The 25172-nt window shown below is 47.7% G+C and overlaps 10 protein-coding genes across 10 annotated transcripts; 2 read left to right on the top strand and 8 right to left on the bottom strand.

The window, feature by feature from the left end:
* Positions 1–453: 453 nt before the first annotated feature.
* Positions 454–1795, bottom strand: N7495_008584 (DUF3500 domain-containing protein; the record flags this gene model as incomplete). The annotated part of the gene is made up of 2 exons (XM_057211235.1): positions 454–1538; positions 1591–1795. 2 exons carry the CDS (start codon positions 1793–1795, stop codon positions 454–456), a joined length of 1290 nt encoding a protein of 429 aa, XP_057060778.1.
* A 728-nt stretch (positions 1796–2523) lies between these two features.
* Positions 2524–3393, bottom strand: N7495_008585 (uncharacterized protein; the record flags this gene model as incomplete). The annotated part of the gene is made up of 4 exons (XM_057211236.1): positions 2524–2721; positions 2785–3075; positions 3145–3206; positions 3294–3393. 4 exons carry the CDS (start codon positions 3391–3393, stop codon positions 2524–2526), a joined length of 651 nt encoding a protein of 216 aa, XP_057060779.1.
* Positions 3394–3891: 498 nt separating this feature from the next.
* N7495_008586 (U6 snRNP complex subunit PRP24) lies at positions 3892–7496 on the bottom strand (the record flags this gene model as incomplete). The annotated part of the gene is made up of 4 exons (XM_057211237.1): positions 3892–3935; positions 4082–4847; positions 4902–5153; positions 5202–7496. The coding sequence occupies 4 exons, from the start codon at positions 7494–7496 to the stop codon at positions 3892–3894; spliced, it is 3357 nt and encodes a 1118-aa protein (XP_057060780.1).
* Positions 7497–8020: 524 nt separating this feature from the next.
* Positions 8021–9081, top strand: N7495_008587 (mitochondrial 54S ribosomal protein uL22m; the record flags this gene model as incomplete). Its single annotated transcript, XM_057211238.1, has 2 exons — positions 8021–8060; positions 8123–9081. 2 exons carry the CDS (start codon positions 8021–8023, stop codon positions 9079–9081), a joined length of 999 nt encoding a protein of 332 aa, XP_057060781.1.
* Positions 9082–9859: 778 nt separating this feature from the next.
* On the bottom strand, positions 9860–10957 carry N7495_008588 (phosphoglycerate mutase family protein; the record flags this gene model as incomplete). Its single annotated transcript, XM_057211239.1, has 3 exons — positions 9860–10195; positions 10293–10535; positions 10598–10957. The coding sequence occupies 3 exons, from the start codon at positions 10955–10957 to the stop codon at positions 9860–9862; spliced, it is 939 nt and encodes a 312-aa protein (XP_057060782.1).
* A 551-nt stretch (positions 10958–11508) lies between these two features.
* N7495_008589 (uncharacterized protein) lies at positions 11509–13282 on the bottom strand (the record flags this gene model as incomplete). The annotated part of the gene is made up of 2 exons (XM_057211240.1): positions 11509–12462; positions 12521–13282. Coding segments are annotated over 2 exons (1716 nt in total), but the record flags the coding sequence as incomplete, so codon positions are not given.
* A 542-nt stretch (positions 13283–13824) lies between these two features.
* On the top strand, positions 13825–14655 carry bud32 (serine/threonine protein kinase BUD32; the record flags this gene model as incomplete). The annotated part of the gene is made up of 1 exon (XM_057211241.1): positions 13825–14655. The coding sequence occupies one exon, from the start codon at positions 13825–13827 to the stop codon at positions 14653–14655; it is 831 nt and encodes a 276-aa protein (XP_057060784.1).
* Positions 14656–14805: 150 nt separating this feature from the next.
* Positions 14806–15821, bottom strand: N7495_008591 (putative gamma-cysteine synthetase regulatory subunit; the record flags this gene model as incomplete). The annotated part of the gene is made up of 2 exons (XM_057211242.1): positions 14806–15745; positions 15799–15821. The coding sequence occupies 2 exons, from the start codon at positions 15819–15821 to the stop codon at positions 14806–14808; spliced, it is 963 nt and encodes a 320-aa protein (XP_057060785.1).
* A 377-nt stretch (positions 15822–16198) lies between these two features.
* Positions 16199–23453, bottom strand: yvc1 (putative potassium ion channel Yvc1; the record flags this gene model as incomplete). The annotated part of the gene is made up of 8 exons (XM_057211243.1): positions 16199–16658; positions 16713–16849; positions 16904–20180; positions 20955–21058; positions 21422–21804; positions 21860–22935; positions 23001–23328; positions 23378–23453. 8 exons carry the CDS (start codon positions 23451–23453, stop codon positions 16199–16201), a joined length of 5841 nt encoding a protein of 1946 aa, XP_057060786.1.
* A 604-nt stretch (positions 23454–24057) lies between these two features.
* Positions 24058–25161, bottom strand: N7495_008593 (translation initiation factor eIF2 subunit alpha; the record flags this gene model as incomplete). Its single annotated transcript, XM_057211244.1, has 4 exons — positions 24058–24535; positions 24594–24801; positions 24858–25020; positions 25084–25161. 4 exons carry the CDS (start codon positions 25159–25161, stop codon positions 24058–24060), a joined length of 927 nt encoding a protein of 308 aa, XP_057060787.1.
* Between the last annotated feature and the right edge of the window lie 11 nt (positions 25162–25172).

Genomic DNA, 25172 nt, shown 5'->3' on the forward strand with positions numbered 1-25172 from the left:
AAATCCAAGTGCTTAAGAAAACAAGTCTCTATCATACAAGTTTATAAGTTACATTACTTTATTATTGATATTGTTCTTCTTCTTTTACATTAGAGTCTTAAAGAGAAGCTTTGTATCGTACGCCATACCCCTAGAGATACTTTGTGACTTCAAACCTTCAGTGCCGCGGTGCTAGTCAGGGCTATTATAGAGCGTGGTCAAAATGATCAGGCCTTTGGCACCGAATAATTAACAGCCATTTATAAACTGGCAGATTTTTTTCTTAAGAACATTATTCTCCCACCTGTGAAATAATGTCCTCATCAGCAGCAACTATCTAGGTAGACTTAAATACTGGAAGACCTACCAAAACTTCCCACCTGGCTATGATCAATCTTAGAAACAGTCCTCATTTGTATCTTTTCAATTCATACATACAATTATATAATGATATTCAATATAATGCAGGCATTCCTATTCTACCAACCCATTTCCTTCCCATTCAAACATCTCAGTAATAGCCGGAATTTGTGCCTTAAGTGCTTGACCATAGTCACCAGCATTAGGAGTTCGAAGAAGAGTATGAATATGAAACTTCTTTGACTCTTCGTTATTCAAGAAGACACCCGAGTGGTGATCAAACTCAACAAGGATAACTGGGCTTTGGATGCGATAGTAAAAAGGGTCCTCATCCCCGTAGCCACCAATCCAGCAAAAGAACGTCTCACCCTCCCAGAGGCGTATCTGCTCAATCTTCATGGCACGCGACTTAGCAGGTAGATAAAGCAGGTACTGTTCGAGGATGCTGTACATCAGTCTTTTCTGCTCTTCGTCAAAGTTTGATGCCAGGATTCCCTCATATGGCACCTTGCGATTATCACGGTAGGCACCGCACAAATGGCGTTGATCATCTTTATTCCAGCGGCCAGGTGGCATGGTCGGATCATGCATCTGAGCGTATACGCGGGCTTGGGATTGCAGCTCTGAAGAGAGTGACTGCATCAGCTCCAACCCGAGTTTCTCCTCGACCTGCATGATTCGAGTTCCGGCCCAGGGGCCACTATCGATCTCATTTGGCTCAGCACCTGTGAACCATGGCGATGCAATGATTTGACCCTTGTACAAAAATATGTTCATACACAGGTGATGGCCGTAGAATGACCAGCCCCAGGGCCGAGTAGCGGACGGTTTGCCGAAGAGTACGAAGTTGTAAGAGAATTCGTTCATGACTCGGGACGACTTAACTAGTTCTCCAAGGAAATGGTTGATACGCATGGCGCTGACGGCTTTTTCGTAGCCCTCCGGAGAAAGCGTAGTTTTAATAATATTCATGACTTCATCGCGAACCTTGCTATTGACTTCATCTAGTCGAATACCCTTGGGGCTTAAAAGGAACTCTGGATTTGACCATGTGCGCCACTCGGGCGAATCAATGTGGTAGCATATAGCGTCTTTCTGCTTGGAGTCCAGCAAAGAAAGCAATGTCTGCGTTGCGTACACAATCTCCTCAATTGGCACGTCTTCGTCTTGCAATTTAAATAGGTCACGGCGTACATTGCCTGAATGGATAGTCATGAGCATAGATATAATGAATATTCAGGAAACCCTTACCGTCACTGGTGACGCCCTTGAAGGGTTCCTGCACAAGATCTAGCCAATGCATATATAGCGCATGCAGCCATGGTGGCTGCTTCATTTTCTTAAATGCATGAGCATATTCATGCGCATCCTGTGTACTCATAACTTGAAACCGTTCTAGATTGAGATCAGGCAGATACTGGCGATACTTGCCAGTCGGCGCATCGAGCTGTGACATGGTGAATTGAATATGGTGTATAGAAAAAGAGTACTTTGAGTAATTGATTCCTCTTCAAGTCACAACAAACTCATACTGAATAGAAAGCAGGTCTTGGAGAGGAATTATATATAGTCCCGAGGTCTAATGTCGAGTCTTAATCCCCACAAAGCTTCCCCACGTGGAGAGGGCGGGTGAGTTATTATCCGTCTCCAGTGGCAATTTCCTGTTTTAACCTAACCTATCAGGAGATTTTATCTCATGTAAAGAATCAAGATTCAAAAGGATGAATTGAGAAAGAGATGGTTGTCACGCAACTTGGGATAGCGAAGTCTGAGAAGAACCTTGGAAGTCGGAGATTTGACCTTGGGAAAGATACTCCAAGGTTTCTTACACTGGGGTGCCTATGAACATGTAGGTAGAATTTCTTAATACCTAGGTAGTTGATATCAATATTGAAAAGAGCGCCGTATAGATTTCTCAAAAGACCACCACCATTCACGGATCATCCACATTAGTCATTCGTAAGCATCATGGTCCAGAGGTCTTAAGGAAATGAAAATAGGTATATAATGCCGGAAAATATCACTATAACAAATGGAGAAGGTACCGCCAGAAGATTGGAGTTGTAATAGAAAGCCGACGTGCATCTAGGTATGCACTAAACATGCAAGTGTAAATGATCCCATAGTGCAAATATCATAGGAAGATGGGGGTTGAAAAACATGTGATACCCTGATCATTGTGAATCAAGAATTTGCAGTGATCGCATCATGGATTCCGTCAGGAATCAGTTCATAGCCACCTTCAGAGGGCAAGACCTGGGCGGCGACAATGATAGCGCCAGCGCAGACAAGGCTGATGCACCAGCTGACAGTACAGAAAGCCCAGGAATTATCGAGGCGCCAACCGATGAAGAAGCGATCTTCATTATCGAAGAGGTATGCCTGAAGAGGGAGGAAATTCCGATTAATTCGTCTTCTTTGCCCAGGGCCATTGACGGCACTTACCACTATCGACATGCTGGCAGCTAGGATAATAGCTGACAATATAATTAGGATACTAAGAATGCGCCACCCATTTTCCCGAAGCCTCTTGCCACCAGAGAGAATAATGAGGTATGAAACGATGCTCATGCCTTGTAAGACAACGGCGAATGACATCAGAAACCCAACTGATCGCCACATGGAACAGAAATAGCGGTCTTCCCCATGGCAATCTTCGCGCTGAGGAAAACTCTCACATTTGTCGGTAAGGGAGGAGCAACGGTGGTGGAGGCCGTAGGAGTAATGGTAGGAGGGCTTCAAAACGTAGTATGACGTTAGTATTTTTGCGGTCGCGGTACTTTGAAGATAAATCATCTGGATTACCTTTTCGCTATGGTAGCTGACCCATTTTGGTATAATAATCGCACATAGAGTCAGGGCAAAGGCTATTGTAGGAGGATCATGTCAGCAAGAAATATGAAGTTTAGCTGCTGCCTCATATTAATAGTGTCCTATTCTTAGTGACCACGTACAAGCTAGAAAAAGGACAAGAGTGCCGGTATAGACGATCGTTTTTGTCAGGAATCCTGTGTAATTTCGGTCTGTACTTCTAGATGCCAGATGGAAATCCATGGCGGATGTGGGAAGAAGAGAAGTGAGGGTCTATTGCGAAGGCGTTCAGGACGAGGATTGGATTGGCCCGTGCGAGAGGTCAACTGACGGTACATCGGATGTTCCAAGGTGGACAAGAAACAAGGTGAAGACCGTGAAGTTACACCAGACCAATAACTGAAGAGTATTCCAAAGTTAACGGGGGTGAATTGAATAGGTAATCAAGAGCACCCAAGGGCGAAGAATCAAGAATCAAGATGGGGGGAGTGTTTAGGTAAGTGTCATTTAACCCCGGATTCAGGACCCACCTTCCGTACCCCACTTACAACCCTGTTTTATATCTCATCTACAGGGCTGGATCTCTACCTAGATACCTAGGTAAATAGGACCCCGGGATAAATATTAAGTCGTACCTAGTTCTTCTCGTATTAATGCGGCTTAAATGTGACCTAGATATCCCGTATTCTACAGGTTTATTCTTGTTGATACAAAGGATCAGTTTACTCATATCTCTCTCCATTAGGCATTATGGCCAGCTGCAGCCAAGGCAGCTGGCGGCTCCACTAAAAATACATAAGAGAGCATATGGTAGTACCCTCATACTCACTAAGCAAGGGGATATCGGCCTTGGCCTCTCACATAATGCCGAGTCTGTGGCCCCGGGTCCGGCCACGGCCACCACCCCGACCACCACCTCGGCCACGGCTACCCTCAGCTCCACTCGGTCCTTGGCGTTTCATTTCCTTCACGGTGCCGAATTGAAGCGTCACACCGGAAAAGTTGGTACCGGAAAGCGCCAATCTCGCCTTGCCAGAATCAGCGACATTAGAGAACACGACGAAGGCACCTCCGTGCTGGAAATGTCTCTCGACTTTCACGAGTTCTCCATATGGTTCGAACAAAGCGGCAATTCGTTCACGGTTGACAGTGTCGGGCAAATTCAACACAGCGATAGTCCGATTCTCTTCATCGGGGGAGATTTCCTTGCGAAGCTTGTCCCCATCTCCACCCCGTTCCTTAACGAGTTCACAATGGATGCGTCGTGGTCCGACCTCTACACCGTCTAGTGCGAGGCCAGAAGTGGCTTCCTCCTTCGTAGCAAAACGCACTTTACCCCAACCCTTATTTCTACCATTGTGGTCTTTTGCAACCCATGCCGTCTCAACTGTGCCGAATTTGGCAAAGGCATCAATGAGGTCTTGGTCAGTCCAGCTGTAGGCAAGGTTGTTGCAGTACAGCTCACGACTGCCAATATCTTTCTTCAGCGCACGAGCCTCAATATCTTGGACTTTCTTGGTATTTTTATCCAACGGCGGGGCAGATATTTTCACAATTAATAATTTTCCGTCAATCATCATTCCGTTCAATTCCAAAGCAGCCGTCGCTTCCTTCAGTGTAAGGAGTTGCACGTAGCAGAATTTTCGATGAATATGCTTGGCTAAAGAAGGGAAGCGCACATCAACAATTTTACCGTACTGAAAAAGGAAGTCAGTCAAATATCAAACAGAGAATATAGACAATTAACATACCTTCTTGAACAGATTGCGCATGTATTGTTCGTCCGCGGCGTCAACGAAATTAGACACCCAGAGGAGTCCAGTATCTTGGTAAACGCGAACGATATCCCTCTGTTTGTGCCGGGGATTGAATGGCTTCATATCACGGGTGGCAGCGCTCACAGCCGCGCTTTTGTTACAAAACTCCACGACCGCAGTCGCTCTCGTTTCATTCTCGTCCTCATCCGGCGGAAAGATTTTGACATCGCGGCACTCATCCCAACTCTAGAAAGATGTTAGTAGATGAGTAGCATGTTGGAGTTAGAGACCTACAACAAGGTGGAAAAATTCTGAGATTTTCGTCTCAGTAACATCTGGAGGCAGATTTGTCATTAGGATGGTGGAGCCCTCACGGTCACGGACGGGCTCAACTGAAGCAGGGGCGACAGGCTCGATTTCGACCGCTGAAACTGGCTCATCACTCCGTGCCTTCTTGCCATCGGGCTCGCCGTTATTGTCTTCGGTGAGGCGTTTCCTCTTGTCCGCTGGGGGAGCGAATTGAGCAGCCGAGGCCGCAGCCGCGACTGCAGCTTCATGGGCCTGAGCCCTCTGTGCATTCACAGCCTTCATTGTTCGTCGGGTTAAGATACAAGCGATTTGCAGCTCCTCTGTATCTTCGTAGTCCTGACAGTGAGCAATGTAGGCTTGCATAATCTTTTCGGGCCAGTCTAGGTCCTTCCGCTTGCTTGCCTGTTTCAAAACTGCAGTTGCATAGCTCGGATTAGAAGTGCGACGTGAAACATCCGCAGTCGCTTCTACTTGAATGAACTTGGACCACGCAGAGATCTCCCATTGGTAGTAGGTGAGCCAAAATTCATAACTGGTACCGCGATGCGCGATAAGACTCTTGAAGATCTCCCGAGCACTGTCCCAGCTACCACTTTCACTGAGGAAGCGGATATGGATTCGTTCCAGACGAAATAAAGGGTCACCTTGATATGCTGCCCCGTAAATTTTTGTACCTAATTCAGTCAAGCTCTCTTTTGCCGAGACAATTCCGACAGACGCGACGTCCATATCCTCATCGAGGGAGTCTGGGAGGAAGGCGCGTCGGCGGAGATAGCCGCACCATGCAGCTTGGACCTTCAGTACCTCCTCGATTCCACCGACATCAAGGAGGCCTGTGCTTGTGGCCTTGTGTTTAATCCCCGCAATCTCTGTAAAGGACCGCTCTTCTCGCTCAAAACTGAGCAGGTACTGGGACCAGAGATCACCAGACCAAGGACAATGGCGTGTTGCGCGATCAAGGGTCGCAAGGATTGGGCGATTGGCATGGTGCAATGACTGGTCGACAAGAAACATCACAAGGTCTTCCCATAGAGATACATCCACAGGGAAACGAAGAAGTGCTCGCTGGTAGAGACTGTTCAAAAGCGCGAATGCAGTTTCCAGTTCGAGCTTAGAGCGCTTTTGGCGCGCCTCCATCAAAAGATATTCGGACCATACTTCCCGCTCCAGAGTCTTGTCCTGACATGCCTGTGCGTAGCTCAGTCGTGATTCAAAAGGAGCGCGCGAAGCGTAACAGTTCCTGACTCTTTGATCATGAAGAATTGATGACACCAGACGCTTGCAATTGCGCTGATAATTAACATCGATGAATTCTTCGAATTTGATAAATGTCTCCTCCCATGTTGCGTGCGGAATTTGCAAGCGGGCTTGGTAGAACTTGAGTAGCTGATCATTTTCCCTTGGCGAAGGTGAAGGGCCAAAGTGGCGGATGTAGAGGTCAAGTAAACGATCCCACACAAGGTGACTATCATTAATTCTCCATTTGGTAGCCTCTGCAGCGGCCTGCCACACTTGTAACACAGTCTGAATGTTGAAAACCTCACGTGCCTTCGTGCGCTCTGCTTCAGTCCACTTTTCAGGGCCAGCTTCGTAAATATGCAGAACCCACTCGCCATAGACGATCCAGAGCTTTGTACTGCCATACTCTTCTTCGACCGAGCGCTTGCACAGGTCCATCACAGCAATGCACTCATCTAACGAATGGGCTAGCATGCTCTCATCCTGAAGCCATTCGGCCCAGAGATCCTCACCCATTGCGAAGAGCTTGTCCATCTCCTCACGTGCCGTGCGCATGTCCTTGAGCAGATCATAAAGTCTTGGGTCTCCGTGCATATCAGGGTCGTTCGGAGGGTACACGTGATTCATAAAACCAGCATGCAACACGCCGATAAATTGGACGTGTGCGTCGTAAGAATGGGGGTTCTTCTGGATTTCGGTAAAAAGAATAGTTGCCTTTTGCTGAGCTTCTGGTTCTAATGACGTCTGCACGTAGTTGCGCTGGGCGCTTTCCTGTGGAACGTCTGACATCGCAATATCGAATGATGTACGAGGTGTTGGCGTGTTGTGGTTGACAGCCTGGTTGCTGTGGGGGTTTATCGGAGACGGCGATAGTTGATGTTCGTACGACTCAGTGCTACGAAGCAAGCTCGGGGCGTTGGGACGATGCGGCTGATGATGCTGCATGGCAGCAAGATCTGCCAGCGTATCCATCCCGGGGTTCGTAGGATTTTGAGTCGCGGGTGGATTCGAATCCGGGGAAAGTAAAGAATTAATATCCATGTTGTGTGGGTGTCGCACAAATCATGAAGGAAGGTGGGGGGCGGTTGGAGAGATAGAAGGGTTGTGGGAAAGAGGAGATGAAAAAGAGAAAAAAAAATGAGAAAAAGAAAGAAGGTGTGAAAGAGAAAAGAAGGTGGGAAACAGGATGGGGGAGAGGAAGAAGTGAGAGAGTAAGGAAAACACCGAAGACCTTGGAGGGATGTTGAGGGTGGATCTTCAATGTGGAGAGAGGGTAAAGCAAAGATAAAACTGATTTTGGAAAATAAACAACAAAACGATCATCAAAGTCCAGGAGGTACTTGAGGTTTCTTGTAAACCTTTCGTATTCTTTCTTTCACTCGTCCTTTTGAATGGTCTGGATGCGCCTTTACTTCATACCTAACTGAATTGTATGGACTTTCTGCCTAAGGCTACCAAGGTACACTACAGGCACCATTTACGCAGAGGCTAAGATTGACCTTGGATCTTTTTTAACCCCAAACCCGCATATTCCGACAAAGTTCCCTACATCTTATCCCCACACAATGGGCGCTGTCTATCCATATGGGCAGCTGGTCCGTTCTGGTAAGCTATCAATTGAACTATGACTGACATATCTAGTGTTCATTTACTGACTCTTCAATCAGCGGCCCGAACTCATGTCTCGTGTGTTCCCCGGCGAACAATGACCTCAACAGCCATTCGCTACGAAAACTCAACTGGGAAAAATAATGAGGGTATCCTATCATCTGTTAAAAACTGGGTTTTTGGAGGTGAAAAGAAGCCCAAGGTCGTCCGCGTACCTACCGCTCCCAAGCGCGTGGAGGCTGGGTTGGGTGAGAACTCCATCTTCTCGGAACATGGTGGCAATTCATCTGGTCCCAAACCCGTTCGCAAGGACAATGGCGATGAGGATCTAGAATCGGTACCGTTAGAGAAACGCGAGAAGGAGCGTCTACAAATGGCCCTGAACCCCAACCCTATCGCCCAACTACGATGGGAGAAGAAGATGGTCCTCCGCGAAATCCGTAAACGTGGCCGTGTTCCTAAAGCTGTAGAAATCAAGCGCACAGAACGTGAGTCGCTCTCAAAATCTCACTGGTTCAAGACATCGGTGAAGAAGCTAGGACCATTGGCCCGACAGATCGCGGGCAAGAACATCGATGAGGCTATCTTGCAGATGCGCTTCAGCAAGAAGAAGGCAGCCATAGATGTTCTCGGTCACTTGGAGCATGCGAAGAACGTCGCCACAGTCCGTGCCGGCATGGGCCTCGGTGCTGAGGACGACAAGCCGGCCAAACCTATCACTGTCACCTTCAAGTCTGGTGAACGCCATAAGATCGACAACCCAACCTCCATTTATGTCGAACAAGCATGGGTGAATCGTGGCCCTTACGGATTTGGTATGGATCACCGTGCCCGCGGTCAGATCTACAAGCTGCGTCCCCCGTCCACTGGTCTCTCAGTTGTGTTGAAGGAAGAGAAGACCCGTATTCGTGAGTGGGAGGATCGCGAGGCCAAGGCACTGCGGAAGCGGAAAACTCAGCTTTGGACTCAGCTTCCAGACCGAAAGATTTCGGCTCAAAACCAATACTACAGCTGGTGATTGTATAACCTTCGGCGTCACATTGTATTATTTTACACTGGTATTCCATGCTTTCAGTGATAAAGACACTGGCCGGATTCGTTTTCCTTTTCTTTTTTTCTTTTTCTTCACTATTCTCACTATTCTCGTCGGCCGTCTTGAATACGCGGACTTTGCATTTTGCAATGAGGGCTAGTAGCGTAGCCTATGTACAATATACCATTTTCAAGCCAAAACCTGCTCATACTGAACGTCAAGACATCATTTTCAAAAGGGATCTGAGTCCGCACACCAGAATCTTGGAACCCTGCAACTCCTTAGTCAAAGATGAATTGCCTGCCCAAATCAAATTGGGCACGGCGATTCTTGGATGGAAGCAATAGACTCAACTAAACAAAACAGTCTTGGAGTAAACCCTACCACTTAATTATGAGATCCATGGATATCTAAGTAGGCCCGCAACATCATGCACTGGTTCTTCACCTAAGGAGCAAGGAGATTACTCTAGAGATCTTAATCATCCATAACAGCAAATAGAAACGGATAATTATAAATCAAGATTCTCGTGTGATATCCTGTGTACACATATTATGGCCAGCCCTAAACAGAGGACTTTAATCATTACATACTGCAAATCACACCCGTGGAAGGACATATTCAAGTAGTGTTTGAATTCCCACCTTCTCTGACTATATTTCTTTCTCACGCACACTCAATATGGTTACCCAAGATTGTGAAAAGAATATCCAGTCCATAATTGGCATCACTCCATCCAGATCATCGTTCCCCTATCCCCATTTCAAGTGCTTACTTTCTCAGCTCGTATAACGACCGGTATCACACCCCCAGTCTGCAACTGAAATTTCCGATGACCAATAACCTCAAGAATACTCGTAATAGCACCCGAATGGGCTGTCAACGAGAGAAAAATGTTATCATCATTCGCAAAGATATCACCCAGCAATCTGGAAAGCCGCTTATTGCGGTCCTCGTTCGATTCTCGATGTATCGGGTCCCATAATAGATCTTTCTCTTCAAAACCGGCCTCAAATCCATATTCAGGAAATTCACATGCAATTTCAGATGCTTTGGACCGGCGGTCACAGGTATGTTGGCCTATTGTTTCCCGGAGTAACTGGGTCGTTTTGGTCAGTGTGGATGCCCTGAATTTGAGGTGGCTTATTGTGACGTGTACGCATGTATTGACTGCAGGTGGGTATGACATAACTTACTTCCTTGATTGTAGGGCGGAACGGCTTGGTCAATGGAATGTCTAGCCCGTCGAAGGTGATTTGCGCCGTAGTGCAACACCGGTTCAACGGACTCACATAGTAGGACTGCGGAGCAGGGATCCCATGCTCGATCTGTTTTTTCCAGGCAGAGTGTGCAGTCTCCGCTTGGGATTTACCCAAATCAGTAAGACGGGCATCGTCCCATCTACCATATTCGTCTCCATCAAGGAAAGACCAGTATTCCTAGGATGATTAATGTCAACTTGACATCCTTGTATCAAAGACGGGTATTGAGGGAGCCATACATCCCATGCTTTCGTTCCATAGCGTGCCTCGGCAACATTATGCACTCCTTCACCGTGTCTCCCAAGGAAGAGAACTTTATACCTCACCAATTCCCCGCCAAGCTCGTTTAGGTGCTGTATTTCTCGGCTGAATCTTTGCCAGGTGCTTAATTCTTGTTTGCTTTCTTTTTGGGAATCATAGTCCCGATCTATAAGCCCGAAATTTGAATTCGCCTGGATTTGTAAGTAGGGGTCGAACGTCGTTTTGTTCGCTTCTTGTGGGAGACATACATAGTCAAAGGAATCCGGATCGGTGGAGGATTCATCCTGCAGAAAGTAGCCAGGAACTGTTGAGAAACTGAAAGTACCTGGTTCTGGCATAATGGAGGATAAATGTTTGTTTGGCATTGAGAGGACAGGGTAGTTGATGTGGCATCTGGACTTTAGCTTCAGACTTTCTTGGCGGGGCTGTGGAGCCCCAACCTAACTTAGAACATTACATCTATAGTAGATATTACAAGAGGAATCTTCAATTATAGATTGAAATCTACGTGTATCAACACGGTATTATAATCAAGATAGTGTATTTCTAAACACAAACAGCTAATGCTCGTTCAGGTATCATTCAAATCATTCATTCCATCAACTCCAAGCTCTTCCCGAGATCCAAAGTAATAACAAAAGTAAGACAGGCCGTTCTGGCTAGCTTGTAAGGGCCGAGTCGACTGGTGAGATATTCTCCCACTATGCTTTGCAATTGATTGCAATAGCTCATTGTTGGATCATGAAAGCCCCACAGTCCACATGTGAAAGTGTTTCTTGACAGACATGAGTTTTCTACCAGTAAAGGAAAGGCACTTATAAATTGTGTCCTGTGAAAAATTGTTCAAGGACAGCAGTGAATGCCAAGCCCCGATGATAGCCAAGGTACCTTGAGCCAACAGTCCGCTGGTGCTTTGGACTAAGGAAGAAGCCAGGTGATCTGCTCCGGAAAGTTTTCTGGTGCAGAGGGTGCGGCAATCCTTGATCGAAAGTTCCGGGGCAGACGGTAGTGTCACTCGCGAGCGTTGAGAGTTCGAGGACAAAAGAGTTGATGCTTGGTTCAGATCGGAGAATACCGAGGTCGAGCTTCGGACTGTTGCTGTACTGGATAGTCCGCTGCGGACCTTCAGTGAGGCTTCGGCCAGGCTGAAGACGGCTGTTGTAGAGATCTTCAGACGAGCAGGGGCCAGAACTGATGCTGTTCTTAGGCTTCCAGATTGTATATCTGGCGTTCTCAGGACGACAGTGTTTGTAGCGCCTGGGGAATGCTTCTTGCTGTCCAGAGCAGCTACACTGCGTTGAAGAGCATCAGCTTGGCTGTTGGAAGGCTCTTTCAGAGAGCGCCAGCGTAAGCTTGAAAGTCCGGTGGACTTTCTTGCGGGTTTTGCAGCTTGAGAAAGCTGAACAGAGGACTGGATTTCCTTGACAGGAGAGTTGAATATGTTCTTGCCAACATTTATGCTGGCATTCTTGACCGGAGAATTGACAGCAGTCGTACTGGGAACTTTTTGTTGCCCAGTATTGTCTTGGGTCGTTTGAGTAGTTTCCCTCAGTGGTTGTCGCTTCATGCCCGCTGAGTGGGATACAACGCTTGCCTCTAATGAGCTGCTGACGACCTTTTTAACAACGTTCACTGATCGATCCAGTGGTGACTTCAGAGGTCGTGCCAACGGTGACTTCAGTGATGAGTCAAGGCCAGGAACAGCAGTGGAGCGTGCATCTGAAGAGATTGGCATGTGGATGGATGGATGTTTCGACCTCTCCTTGAGTCCTCCGGTAATTCCAACGTTGGTCGGTAGTTGGGTAGTCTCTGCACGAGTGGCAGCCATCTCCAAGCAATTACACTGGTGTCAAATTAGCATCTACTCTGAGTAGGAGATCCGATAGTGGAACGAAGCTTACTCTTTTATGTTGTTTCTTGTGCTTCTCACAGGCACCATATTTCCGCGCCTTGATGTAATTCTCCTTCTGTGCCTGAGAACGAGGCTTTTGCTTCTTCGGCACGTTAGTAGTCGCATTCATATTCAAGTCAAGAACCATCTCCATGGCTCCGGCACCGGCTCCGTTTCCAGAGGTAGAAGGTGATGTCGGCCTGGGTTCCGGGCTCGCACTTGTGGAGTGCGAAGAGATGCTCTCTTGCATGTAATCGGACCAGCTCGGGGATGAGAAGCTGGTGTTGGAGTCCGACGACATATCCAAGTCCAATGCAGTGGCATCACATAATCGCTGCAAGTGGAGAGCAATCGCCGCCTCTCGTCGCTTCTCCTTGAGAGATGCATTTCCAGGAGTTGTGACAGCCTGCGCCTCCACCATTTGACGGAAGTCGAATTGCATATCGTATGGTTGGTAATTTTGGTACGCGACCTGGTCAAAGGCCGACGCAGGGTCCGGCATCAGGCCCACAATCGGGGATCCATCAGCCAGTAAATTGGCTTGTGGAAGATCGTAGTTGATCATATCCGAGAACGCAGACTGAAGATCTGGCAAGTCATTCACCATCTCAGCATCGTAGGGGAGTGAAAGCTCTGGGGAAACCGAGTTAGCTGAGGCAAGATGGTCATCGCCACAGTCAGTTTGAAAGTTGAGTAATCGGTCAAAGTCAAGCCAGTCATTAGACTGACTCGTGACATCCGAGTAGAAGTATTGATCGGAAATAAACGCCATTGCTCTGTAGTACTTTAGGGGTATCTCTGAGTAGGAAAGATCAACCAATAGACCAAAAGGGTCTCACAAACTTTTGGTCTTAGGTCTTAAATGATGGAAATGATGGAAATGACAAAGTCCGAGCAAGGACGGAGTGAACGAAAGAAAAAAAGAACCTGAAGGATGAGGCCGGAGATCGATTATAAGAACAACCAATCTGGAGTTACATCCTTTCCTGTTTGGGGTCCCCGACTTACGCTAAACCACATTAGGAGCCCGACACTGCCTACATTTGAGTCACACCTGAGGCTTAGACCCTCTTATGTCATCATCTTTGGATAATCTAGTGAGATTTAATTGAGGCTCTAAGAATATTCTGAATATGATCTCCATATTTATTACAGACTTATACTACAATCTAATACAGAATACCGTACCAGTACACAGTAGCCGTAGTAAATAAAACCCCAAGACGGTTAGCCCCACCATATGGATCTACTTCATTCAGAGAAACTTTTCTTTTCCTTCGACATTAGCACATAATAAACTCACATCAGCCAATTATGGATCCAATCGAAGAATACAAGCCTCCACCGCTTCCTTCCCCTTTCTTTAATACAAATCCGGCGCCTAGCCTTATCACTCAGGGTGCCGAGGCCCACCTCTACAAAACAGTCTCTCTCAACCCCTCCATCCCGGCCGCCTTGAAGATCCGCCCCTCCAAACCATATCGACACCCAATCCTTGATCGCCGTCTGACACGTCAACGAATAATTCAAGAGGCACGATGTCTAGTGAAGCTAGTGCGGGAAGGTGTCAATGTCCCTGCAGTCCTAGCGCTAGACTGGGAGGGTCAGGGCGGCGAGAGTGGGTGGGGAGGGGCATGGTTACTGATGGAATGGATTGAAGGGCCGGTGATCCGCGTTGTACTTGAGCAATGGGAGGCATGGATGAAGGAGAATAAGGCATCCTTGGATCAAACACAGCTTGAGCAGGAGGAAGCGCGCGTGCGGGATCTGCTTAAGCGCATTGGATTTACTCTCGGTGGGCTACACAAAGCTGGTGTGGTTCATGGAGATCTGACGACAAGTAATCTCATGCTACGGCCCCCGGCTCAACCTCTGGAGGGAAATGAGATACAAAATGGTGCTTCGATGGAAGGAGAAATTGTCTTGATTGATTTTGGATTGGCGTCGCAAAGTTTGCAGGACGAGGATCGCGCTGTTGACTTGTATGTGCTGGAGCGAGCAATTGGCAGCACGCACCCGCGGTCTGAGCCTCTCTTTGACGAACTACTTCAGGGATATAGAGAAAGCCATAAGGGCGCTAAAGCTACGCTTAGGAGGCTCGAGGATGTACGAATGAGAGGCCGAAAGCGAAGCATGCTTGGGTAATGGATATTTCATTTCATACGTTCTAAACGGGATGATATGAGTCTGAAAATATGATTTCATCAAGAAAAAATCAAGCGCCGGGCTGATTCATGAAATGGAAAAAAAAAAAAAAAAAAAAAAGAATTATTCGATCAAATTCTCCGGCTGACTTCATGGTTGGGGCTTGAAGCGTGTGTCCAGTTCTGCCAGAGCGATATATCCCTTGTTCTCGACCACTCCGCGATCCTTGATGACAGCAGTATACTTAACCACCCACTGTGGCTCGAGGTCTCCCTGAATTCCATCATTGGCTTCTGGAGCTGATGCCAGGATGCCTGCACCGCCCTCCCCAGGCCCTAGGAGCTCCCGCGTGGTACCGCATGGGAGAATATCATTGCAGTCATTATGGGTGAGAAGCTGGATCTGTTCCTGTTTGGCGTAGAGGATCAACGACTTAGGAACTACACAGCAGTCCTTGAGGTTGATCTGGTCGACGCAGGGCTTGATCTTGGTATGGGGGAGGAAGCGCGCCAACCGCTCACTGCCAAACTCAGCCACACCCAGCTGCGCGATCATTCCTTGCTCATGCACTGACTCCAGTACTCGCCATGTCTGGACCATACTGTCAAATTCGTCCGGTTCTCCACTGCTCTGCTCAGCATCCTCCTCGTCGCTGTCATCGTCGGCATCGAATAGAATGCTGGGGAATGACACGATAAGCAGATCGATAGATTTTACATGCAGTTCCTTCAATACCAAGTCAATGGCCTCGCGGGTATGTGCACATCGTCGGGACGCCGGAATCCCTGGTAGATAGAAAAGTTTCACCGTAATATCGTATTGACTCTGCTCCTCTACCAGCCCTGGCTGGGAGAAGTCGACCTCAGGAATATAAAGAGCCCCTTCGTGTTCGGAGGTCCAAGTGCGATAGTCTGGTTTTGAGGAGAGAGTTCCATTTGTATGGCCATTTGTATGACAGTTGGTGTGCTCCGTAGGTGTAATGTGCTGCGACGCAAGGAAGTTGTAGCGCAGGGAGTCTATCAGCTCGACGTTGGACTTTTGAGTTAATGGCTGGCGAATAACTGATTGCCGCCCTCCTTGCATGATATTCCTGTCGGAACTGTCAGTACGGTTTTTTGAGGGTCGCAATGCAACATAACTTACGAGGTGGAGAGAATCAACTTCATGACGGCGGTTGAAATTAGAAAGAGTATGAAATGATCGTGAAGTTAGAAAGAAGCCGCTGAAGGTAGCGCAAGAAGACAAAGAAATCGCATGATAGCAAACCCCGCGATCCATTTTGCAGATGAACGGAACCCTGACAAATCCACGGCTCCACTCAATCTTCCATTCTATTCCCACTCAACGTACGAAGAACGTAGTACTGACCAATTTGATTTGACGTCTTGGACTTCGGTGCTGGAGTGGATCTATATATTACGAATTACATGAAGACCACCGTCATTGGATAAAAACATGCATTACGCGTCTTGCAGTTCTAATGGATCATTCCTCCTAACTATACAATAGATGATAGCCTTTCTTTCTATTTGCAGGCTAATAGCTAAACCTGTCGCTTCTTCTCTCGCTCAGCCTCGGCCTCAGCCTGCTCCTTAGCCTTGCGCTCGACCTCGCGCTTCAGTTGATCAGGACGACGAACAGCGATGTCCTTGGGACGGAAATCACTGAACAGGTGCTTCAGCACGTTTTCGATAAGCCAGCAACCACCGTAGTCAAAGATCATCAGCACAGTGAGGGTGAGCTTGAATTCAGTGCTGAAAGGCACCAATCGCAGCTTTTCATTGACCTCGGGGATGAACTCGGTTGCGCAGGAGAATGCGACACCAGCTGCGGCAACCAGACCCCAGTACATAGCCCTGTTTTCGCGAATAGATTCCCGGAAAGGACGACCCTGGTAGTTGATCGAGAAGGTCGAGATCTGCTGAATCAGCTGAAGGAGATAGATGGCGCTGTTCAGGAGAGAAGGCTCAAACTCGCCCTCCAGATCAATGTCATTTGAACGACTGTAATACGTTAGCAAAGATCAATTTCTTAGGCTTGAACACTTGTAGACTTACGGCTCAATCTTGTAAACGTATCTAGTGATATAAATCAAGGTCACGATGTGAATGGCGAACTGTCCAAGAACAGATCCAATGATATAGACATTGAAGATATTGGGCTGAGGTCGCTCCTTCGACAGGCCCTCGACAGACTGTAGAGTATGTTAGTAAACGAAAAAGCAGCGGTATTGTAAAGGAAATCGTACCTTGGCGCGGGAGATGGAGAGGAAGCAAACACTCATCAGCATACCACTGATGGTGACCTGACCATCACCGAACTTGATTCCATCCAGATAGATAACACTCAAACTGTAGGCACTAATCAAACAGTTCAAAGCAAGAATTTTGTACATTTGAATGGTTGCAACCAAAGTGCAGCGACCTTGGCGGATGATGTTGGGAATAGCAATAACGTTGGCCAGCTTGCTGGTAAATGGCGCAGCAACGGAGGCGTCACCAAGCTTGATAGTGGGTGGCTCGCTATCGTCTAGCTCTTGCTCCAACATAGACGAGGTAATCTTGTCAGCAAAGCCCGCAGCGGCGTTGGAAGCCTTCTGAGCCTTCAGTTGCTGAGGAGTCATATTTTGTTGCAAGGCTTGCGCGCCAGGGGAGGTGATGGTCTGAATTTCTTCGCCTGAGTTGCTGGCGGCAGCGGCAGCGGCAGCGGCAGCACCCTTCTTCTCTGCCTCTCTTTCCATGGCTTTCTGGTAGTGAGGGTTGGAGGGACCAGGTGGGTAGAGGTGTGCGATGAGCACAGGAACAGGCGGGGGAGGCTGGTTGAAGCGCTGCATCATACCAACTTGCTTTTCGTACAGCTCCTTCATCTTGGTAGTGCGATAGTGGTCGGCGATCTTCGTGAGGTCATCAGCGGAGCCATTCAGAAGAGCGACACCAACATGAGCCTGCTTCAAAGCGCCAACGTCGTTGGTACCGTCACCACACATGAGGGTGGTGTAACCTGCATCTTTGAGACCGAGCAGAATATCCTCCTTCTGTTTAGGAGACACACGGGCATAGACCCAAGTGTGGCGCAAAAGATCGGGAAGGGCCTGTTGGTCCTTGAACTTAGCCAGAGCATAACCAGTGATACAAATGTCCTTGCTGTTGAGAATTTCCGGGTCCAAGGGCTTGGTGGGATCAACATCGGTGTTGAGCTTGTCATCAATAGTGCGCCAAACGAGTCTGGTTCCAGAAGTGTCATTTTCAGGGGCATCAAGGATAAGGACCTCTCGGTCCACAATCTCGACCTTGCGAGCAACGTGAACGGCAGTCAAGGGGTTGTCACCGGTAATCATGACAACTCGGTGGCTGCTTTCATTTAGCATTTGAACGGCCTTAATCGCATCATCCTTCAGGGGGCATTGCAGAACCAGGAAACCAGCAAAAATCAAATTGCTCTCAATTTCTTCACGCACATAGTTGTTCACACGGCTCTGAGAAATCTCAGTCTCGGTTGAAAGGAACTTGTATGCGAGAGCCAGAACACGTGCACCGTTACGCGTGAAGTGCTTGAAAGTCTCTTCATAGTGGGGAGGAGTGTTGACAAGCATGGTTCGGATGGTCTCAGGAGCACCCTTGACACCAACAAATGTAGACTTTATCTTCTTCGAAGTGATGGTGGCAATAGTGCTCTGGCGCTTCAAGGCAGAAGAGAATTGGAACCTTCTCTTAATCTGGACTGAGTCCACAGGACGAGAGGAAAGCACGGGCGAATTTCCTTTGCAGGTCAGAGTGTCATTTTTACCAAGGGTCCAGCCAAGCCATTCCAATGTAGCTTTCTCCATAGGGTCGCCAACGACTTCGCCCTCATCCAGTTTGACCATGGCATGGGCACTAGCAAGAACGAGAGTAGTTTCGGGTCCAACAGCGGAAGCCTTGGCCAACTCGGTGTGAGCGCCATCGGCCTCAACCTTGGCACCAGCCTGACCCAGGGTAAGTCCAGCGATACCATCAACGACAAGATCCTCACCAGTCAAGGTACCAGTCTTATCGAAACAGGCGATATCGACACGACCAGCGAAAGGAATGCGGAAGGGTTCAGTGCAGAAGATTGCATATTTGCTCAGGGCAGCAAGACTAGTGTTGACAGCCAAGCTCAGTTCCATGGGAAGCTCGGGTGGAACGACACTCGTAACGATGAGAACACAGTCCAACAGAAGTTTGGATCGTTTGCGGTCCTTAGCCACACCCTCCTGCCACACATACCACGAAGCGGCAATTGCGAAAATGAGGAGAAACAAGATGAACAGCAATGCCTCCACATTGTTGGCAGAGACACGCTCGGTAGAATAGATCATAGTGCGTACCAAGCTACCCTGGCTGGTCTCAAATCCAGTCTTGACAACCACGCCCAAAGCGCCGTTATCGGGAGCCGCTGGGACACCGCTAGCAATGTTTTTCAACCCTTCGTCATTCGTATTTGGATGAGTGATTTGAAGAACCTTGGTTCCACCGTGAACGAACGAGTTCTTGTCTAAGCCTTCTGGCTCAATCAAGTCGTCGCCGGGACGAAGTTGGACGGAATCCTTGAGAAGAGGTGTACTCTCACCGGAGAGCATTGCCTCGTTCACAATAGCACTTCCCTCGACTAAAAGAATATCACAGGCAACACCGCCATCCTCCTTGGTGCGGTTTACAGACATCAGATCACCCGGAAGAAGCTTGTCGCTGGTAATTTCCTCCCATCTTTCTTGACGGTAAACCCAAACATCATAAGGTTTGATACTCATTCCACGGAACTCAGTCAAAGTTCGCTGGCGTTGCCAAACCACAGTGCTTTCAAAGGTAACGAGCATGAAGAGGGTGAACAGCGAGTAGTACCAATATTCGTCCAGCATCCATAGTCCAACACAGAATACCTGAAACACAAAAAATGGTGCCACAGCATGCTCCTGGAACAGTTCGGTGAAAGTAGGGACTGGGATATCGAAAGTGTTATCACCGTAATGGTTTTGGATGCGCTCGATCTCAGATTTGGTGGTCAAACCCTTGCTGAGCTGGAAACTCTTAAGAGCGGGCTTGGGCTCTTCATCAAGAACGTAAGACAGCGGGGCAAAAGTTTGGGTTTCGGGAGAGAACAAGAAACGACGCTTCTGAAACAGGAACGAAGTGTTCTTCTTCCCACCCTTATTGTCGCGAATTAAAGGGCAGATTTCCGCAGTTCCGGCATTGGTGATAGGAATCACCTTGACCAGGCTGGCAGAATCGACAGATTTGGCGGATGTGGTAGTAAAAAGAGTGTTAATGTTGATATTCCATTTGGTCATCAGCCACAAGAGTGACTGGGCTGTGATGATGGAGCCCGAAAAGACGAAGGTCCATTCCTGTCCTTGAATGTAGGTATCATAGCGATCAGCCGAGAGGTAGAAGGAAAAGAAGATAGGCCAGATAATCAAGAACGGCCATGCATATGTATGGAACTGTATTGGGAGGGGATTATGTAGCGAAGCACGTTGGATCTGGGGATCCTCTGTGAGTTTAGCCCTGGATGTGGATGTGGCAGGTTAGCTGACATATGGAGCGGAGGGGATAGAATTAGAAGACTCACATGGCAATGGATAGACCACAATCAGGGTCGGGAAGGGAAGAGGAATTACAAACACATTAAAGAGCTCACAGATGAAATTGAAATTGAGTGCCCAGAAGATGCCACCTTCGAGATAGAGACCCGAATTTCTAGAGGATTCGCCCCCGGAAGACGCGCTAGTTAGGTGCTTATGTAAACCCGGCCTCCATCTGGTAAGCGCTCGCTTATAGACGCACAAATTGACAAGCCATTATACAAGCCCTGCCGGGCTAGCTCAATCGGTAGAGCGTGTGACTCTTAATCACAAGGTTGGGGGTTCGACCCCCCCGTTCGGCTATTCCTACTACGAACCTTCGAGTCCTCTTTTTTTTTGATTTTTCCACGTCGAAATGTTTTACAAGTTTTCAAAGCCAACTAACTAACTGCATGGAACTCATGGATTAGACATCTATTTACATGACAAGCTCCCGGCCCTGTCGGCTTCTTTTCTTGGTTTTTAGCAGAGACACCTCCATGATCCGCACGTTGTATGGTCAAGTAATAATGTTGTTGCAGTCGCAAACACAATTCGAAGCGTTTCTTTTTGCTGAGTGCTGAGTTCAAAGCCTCGAACCTCTCGCAGCACATGCACTCCACGGTATAATAGCCAACAGTAAACCCCTGTTTGTGTTGGTTGTTGATCTCAATACGCCCGTCAGCCAAAGCTCTTATTCTCTCAACTTGGACCCTACGCTGTTTCCAGATCCCCATGTTTTCCGGCCGGATCATTGGATCGGGAAGATAGTATACTTCTGCTGTCTTTCGCAAAGGTGTCCTTGTATTGGTCTGGGTTATGCTGAGCTGTATATTAGTATTGCCCATTTGGCGTGGCGTTTTGACTTGCAGTTGCATGAAACGAGCGAGGAAAAAATCAAAGCTGTATGCGATCTTGGGATTGAGTTTCCTACTGTTAGTAGGTAGGAAAATATCTTGCAAAGTACACGTCAATGTTTCAGGATTGGCATCATATTGAGCTATCCTGGCGTGGAAGCCAAAGAAAGCGCAGGATATCTAAAACAGCAGGGTAGACTTTTCAAATTTAGACAAATACATCATCATCGGCTGTCAATGCAAGCATTGAACACCTGGGCAAGACAAGCTATAGTACCTATTTTCGTGCGAAGGAGTTGTCAGTTGGGACTTGGCTTCATTCATTCACCACGGCCTTTTCTTCACTAAGCCGTCTGACCATCTCCGTTAAGATCTCAATTTGCTCCTTAAGGTGTCTGATCTCGATAGTGGCACCGTCAACCCTGATATCAGGTGTAGTCTGCTTGACCTCTTCTTTCCAGGAAGAATCAAGGTCGAAATCCACACCCTCGGCCACACATTCCCACTCCTGTCTACAATCTTCGTCTTCTTCTCCATGACGACGATTCCAGCGAATTCGGTCTGCCTGGCGAGTCTCAACCCAGGCCGTCACCAGAAGAAGAGGCGCGTAGATCACAAGCATGACGATATCATTGAGCTTTGCGTAATTTTTCCGCGAAAGCCACCACTCAAATGGTGCACTCAAAAAGATAATCTCAATTAGGTTAAAAGCTATTAGCGTGTAAATTAGTTCAGTTCATCGTCAGTGGATTGGTTGAAAACTTACGTGGAATAAACACATTCTCATCGGGAGCACGAACGAATTGCATAGTCTTCTGGGCAAAGGTCGACAAATACTCGTCAGTGGAGTTACTTGAAACGTCCTCATATGCGCTGTTGTACAGAGCAATGAGGATATTCAGCAGCACTGTCATAACAACAAAGTTGAAGATATAGTAGAGGATAATTCCAAACGGAAATGCAAATTCTTGGAAAGTGTCAAAATCAGGGCTTTGCATGACGGAGTTGACCATTCCTTGGACTATGGACCCAACTATCGGGACATCGTCGTCAACCTGGGCCATTCCTAGGAAGGCCTGGAAGAAACCGGCCAGGACCACGAAAAGGAGAGCAAAGAAAATGATACTCTCTTTCATCATAACCCGGAGGATCACAAACATGGCACCGAAGAAACGGAACGAGTCCAAGTATAGCATCATGCGCATCCAAAACATGGGGCCGGCAAATGCCAGGAAGTTGTAGCTTAGTTCGTTAAAATACTGTCGTTCGTGATCGTGCACCAGAGTTGGGTGGGCCAATGCAACCACACGCAAGATGAACGAGGTAGCCAGAAGTGTGTATAGCGTAGAATTGAAGGTATTCCAGAACGAAATATAATTCCATCCAACTTTCCAAAACTTCATCCCTTCATCACAGATAAATGCCAGTGTCATTGTGTACAGAATACCCTCGGCAAAGTCCAGGTCACCAGTAGGGTTGACAGTGTTTATGACAGCCGTGTATATCGCAAGGTATATCAGTGAGAACATAACTTGCACGATATTCTGGTATAGAGGAGTTCGCATCCGATCAGGGTGGAAGTGAACCCAATAATCCGTGTTAGCTTTCTGTTCGTACTCAACGAAATTGGTAGGGTTGCCATCTTCCTGGCAGATCCAGCCACGCCAAAGATACTGAATGCATTTTTGGTAGCCAGAGGAGCTGATAACTCTTAGCGCATGGAGATCTACCGAGCGTTCGATCACGTTAGCAGGATCGGTCTCGAATCCATCGACAAAAATGGAATAGCGCTTAAGCAGAATTTGCTTGAGGAGATAGCTCTGATCTTCTTCACTTTCGATACTATATGAGTTATCAGTATTGGCTCTTTATTGTTTTTTGTTTTTTTGTTTTATTTTGGCTCATACATGCGCTTGGCAATGACCTCACAAGCCACAGCTCGCATCGCGTGGAGATCAGCATCCCAGGGCTCGACAAAGGCCTGAATCTTGAACCATCGTAGACACACGAGAAGGCAATAAACTACACAGGCTTTATTCTCTTCGCCACCGGCCTGCCTAGCTGTCTGGGTTACAGCATTTGTGATAATGCGACTGTTTGGGTCGGTCAAGGTATCCTCCCCCACCTCACAGCTTACCACCTGCTCAATTTGATACTTCAATCTCAAAGCAACCTTGGTGATCTCCTTTGAGTGTGTTGGAGGGTGTGGCTCATCATCATCGTACGAAGGAAGAACTGAGGTCTGGTTAACGAATGTAACAGGGATTCCATGAGTATGACGTACGACGGCGATGTTCTGCTGCCAAATGCTGATAAGCATCACTGCGACTGAACGAGAAAATATCCGTCCAACTGCCCATGGTGAATATTTTTTGGATTTTCATGCAGTACAACAGTGGAGACTCAAGGAAGGAAGAAATTGAAAATGAAATGTAGAGGCTAGCGGGAATGATCCAAGCGCGATCCAAATTCCCCGCTAACTATAAAGCCACTCGGTTCCTTGGAACGCGCTATGGGTCTCTCATATATTACAAAGAATTTAACCAGGCTAGTCCTACCTGGTATATCCATGGATAGTCAACTAGATGGAAAATATCCACTACGGCCATTTGACATTGAACGTCTCGATTGCATTACATATGTACATCAAAACTAGTATCTCGCGAAATGAGCAACCCCCGGGAGAAAAAGGGTGAATCGCAAAGGACTCTGCCCATTCTCTCGCGTTTATAGTGACGTCTTCTCGTGAATAGAATCAAGCAGGACTCGAGGTGCGTACAGGCGACTGACCTTGATGGAAAGGAAATGGCTTGATTGCAATCGTGCCACAGCACATGGAGCTATCAAGCCTATTTTTCATTGATCGCATAATTTTCTCTATCCAATTTTTTGCCAAAATTCCCTCCTCTTATGCCTTGCAGTTAATGGATGCTGGGCTGTGACTTGAGAAATTTGATTCTTCCTTTAAGCAGGAACACCTTCGTCGCTCTCAGACTCGCTCTCATCACCGCTAACCTCTTGGTTCTCCCGCTCACGCTTCTCCATGAGCTCCTGGAGAATAGCATCGTCGTGCTCGGTAACGGCCTTGGGTGCCATCTTGACGGTGCAGTTACCGTTGGCCTGTGTAATGTTCGCGCTGATTTTCTCGATCGCGATCTCGAGCATCTTAATACCCAGGTTCTTGTCCAGGCATTGGCTGGTCAGGACGTAGAGAGGGGGAGCCACCAGACGGACCTTGATCTGGTTCTCTGGGGTGTTGTCGGCCTCGGCGGTGCGCAGAGCAGTCTTGACGGCATCGATACCATCGTAGCCGAAACAGCTAACCTCAATATCGGCACGAACCTTTGTAGGGTGAGGAGTAAGTTTCTTGCTGATGTACTGTGTGATCTCACTCTTGACGGGGTCGCTGGGGAAAACAATGTCGTTCCAAACGTCAGGGTTACTAGAAAAATTTTAGTTGGCGGGACGGGTCATTTCTTCCTCCAAAAGTATAAACATACGTGATAGAGATCTTGAAGGCATCGTGAGAGTGACCGTATTTCTTGTCAAGCGGCCATGCGATCTCCTGGTATAGGGTCTCGATGGGAGTCTGAGTTGCCTCGGCGACGTGGCGCATGATAGAGTGTACTGCCTTGCTCTTGTTGTAGCGCTCCTCACACTTAATCACATCTTCGGGAGAGACACGACGCTTCGACAAATCAATATAACCTAGGAGAAGTATAGGTAAGCCTCCATGTCTCGTATATAGACTTGTTTATTCTTACCCTTCTCCTTGTCAACACGGAGCACAATAACGACCTCGTTACGTCCGATACGGATGAGCTTTTGAATACTGCGAATACGTCTTCGCGAAAGTTCGGAAAGCAGAATCATGCCGTCGATGTTGTCGTATTCGAGCAGCTTCACGTATGCGCCCATCTCGGCGATCTATGGCGATAATCCCCGTGTGAGTCGGTATTTTGGTAGAAAGACATCTCTGATGTTTCTTACCTGCTTGACATTGACCATGACATAGCTATCCACCTCAGGGAACTTGTCCTCGTAGAATCGGCAATTTGTTAAAGACATCTTGGCGGGGT

Source organism: Penicillium taxi (assembly GCF_028828555.1).
Source record: "Penicillium taxi strain IBT 34144 chromosome Unknown utg000005l_segment0_segment0, whole genome shotgun sequence".
In the NCBI taxonomy this organism is placed as follows: Eukaryota; Fungi; Ascomycota; class Eurotiomycetes; order Eurotiales; family Aspergillaceae; genus Penicillium; species Penicillium taxi.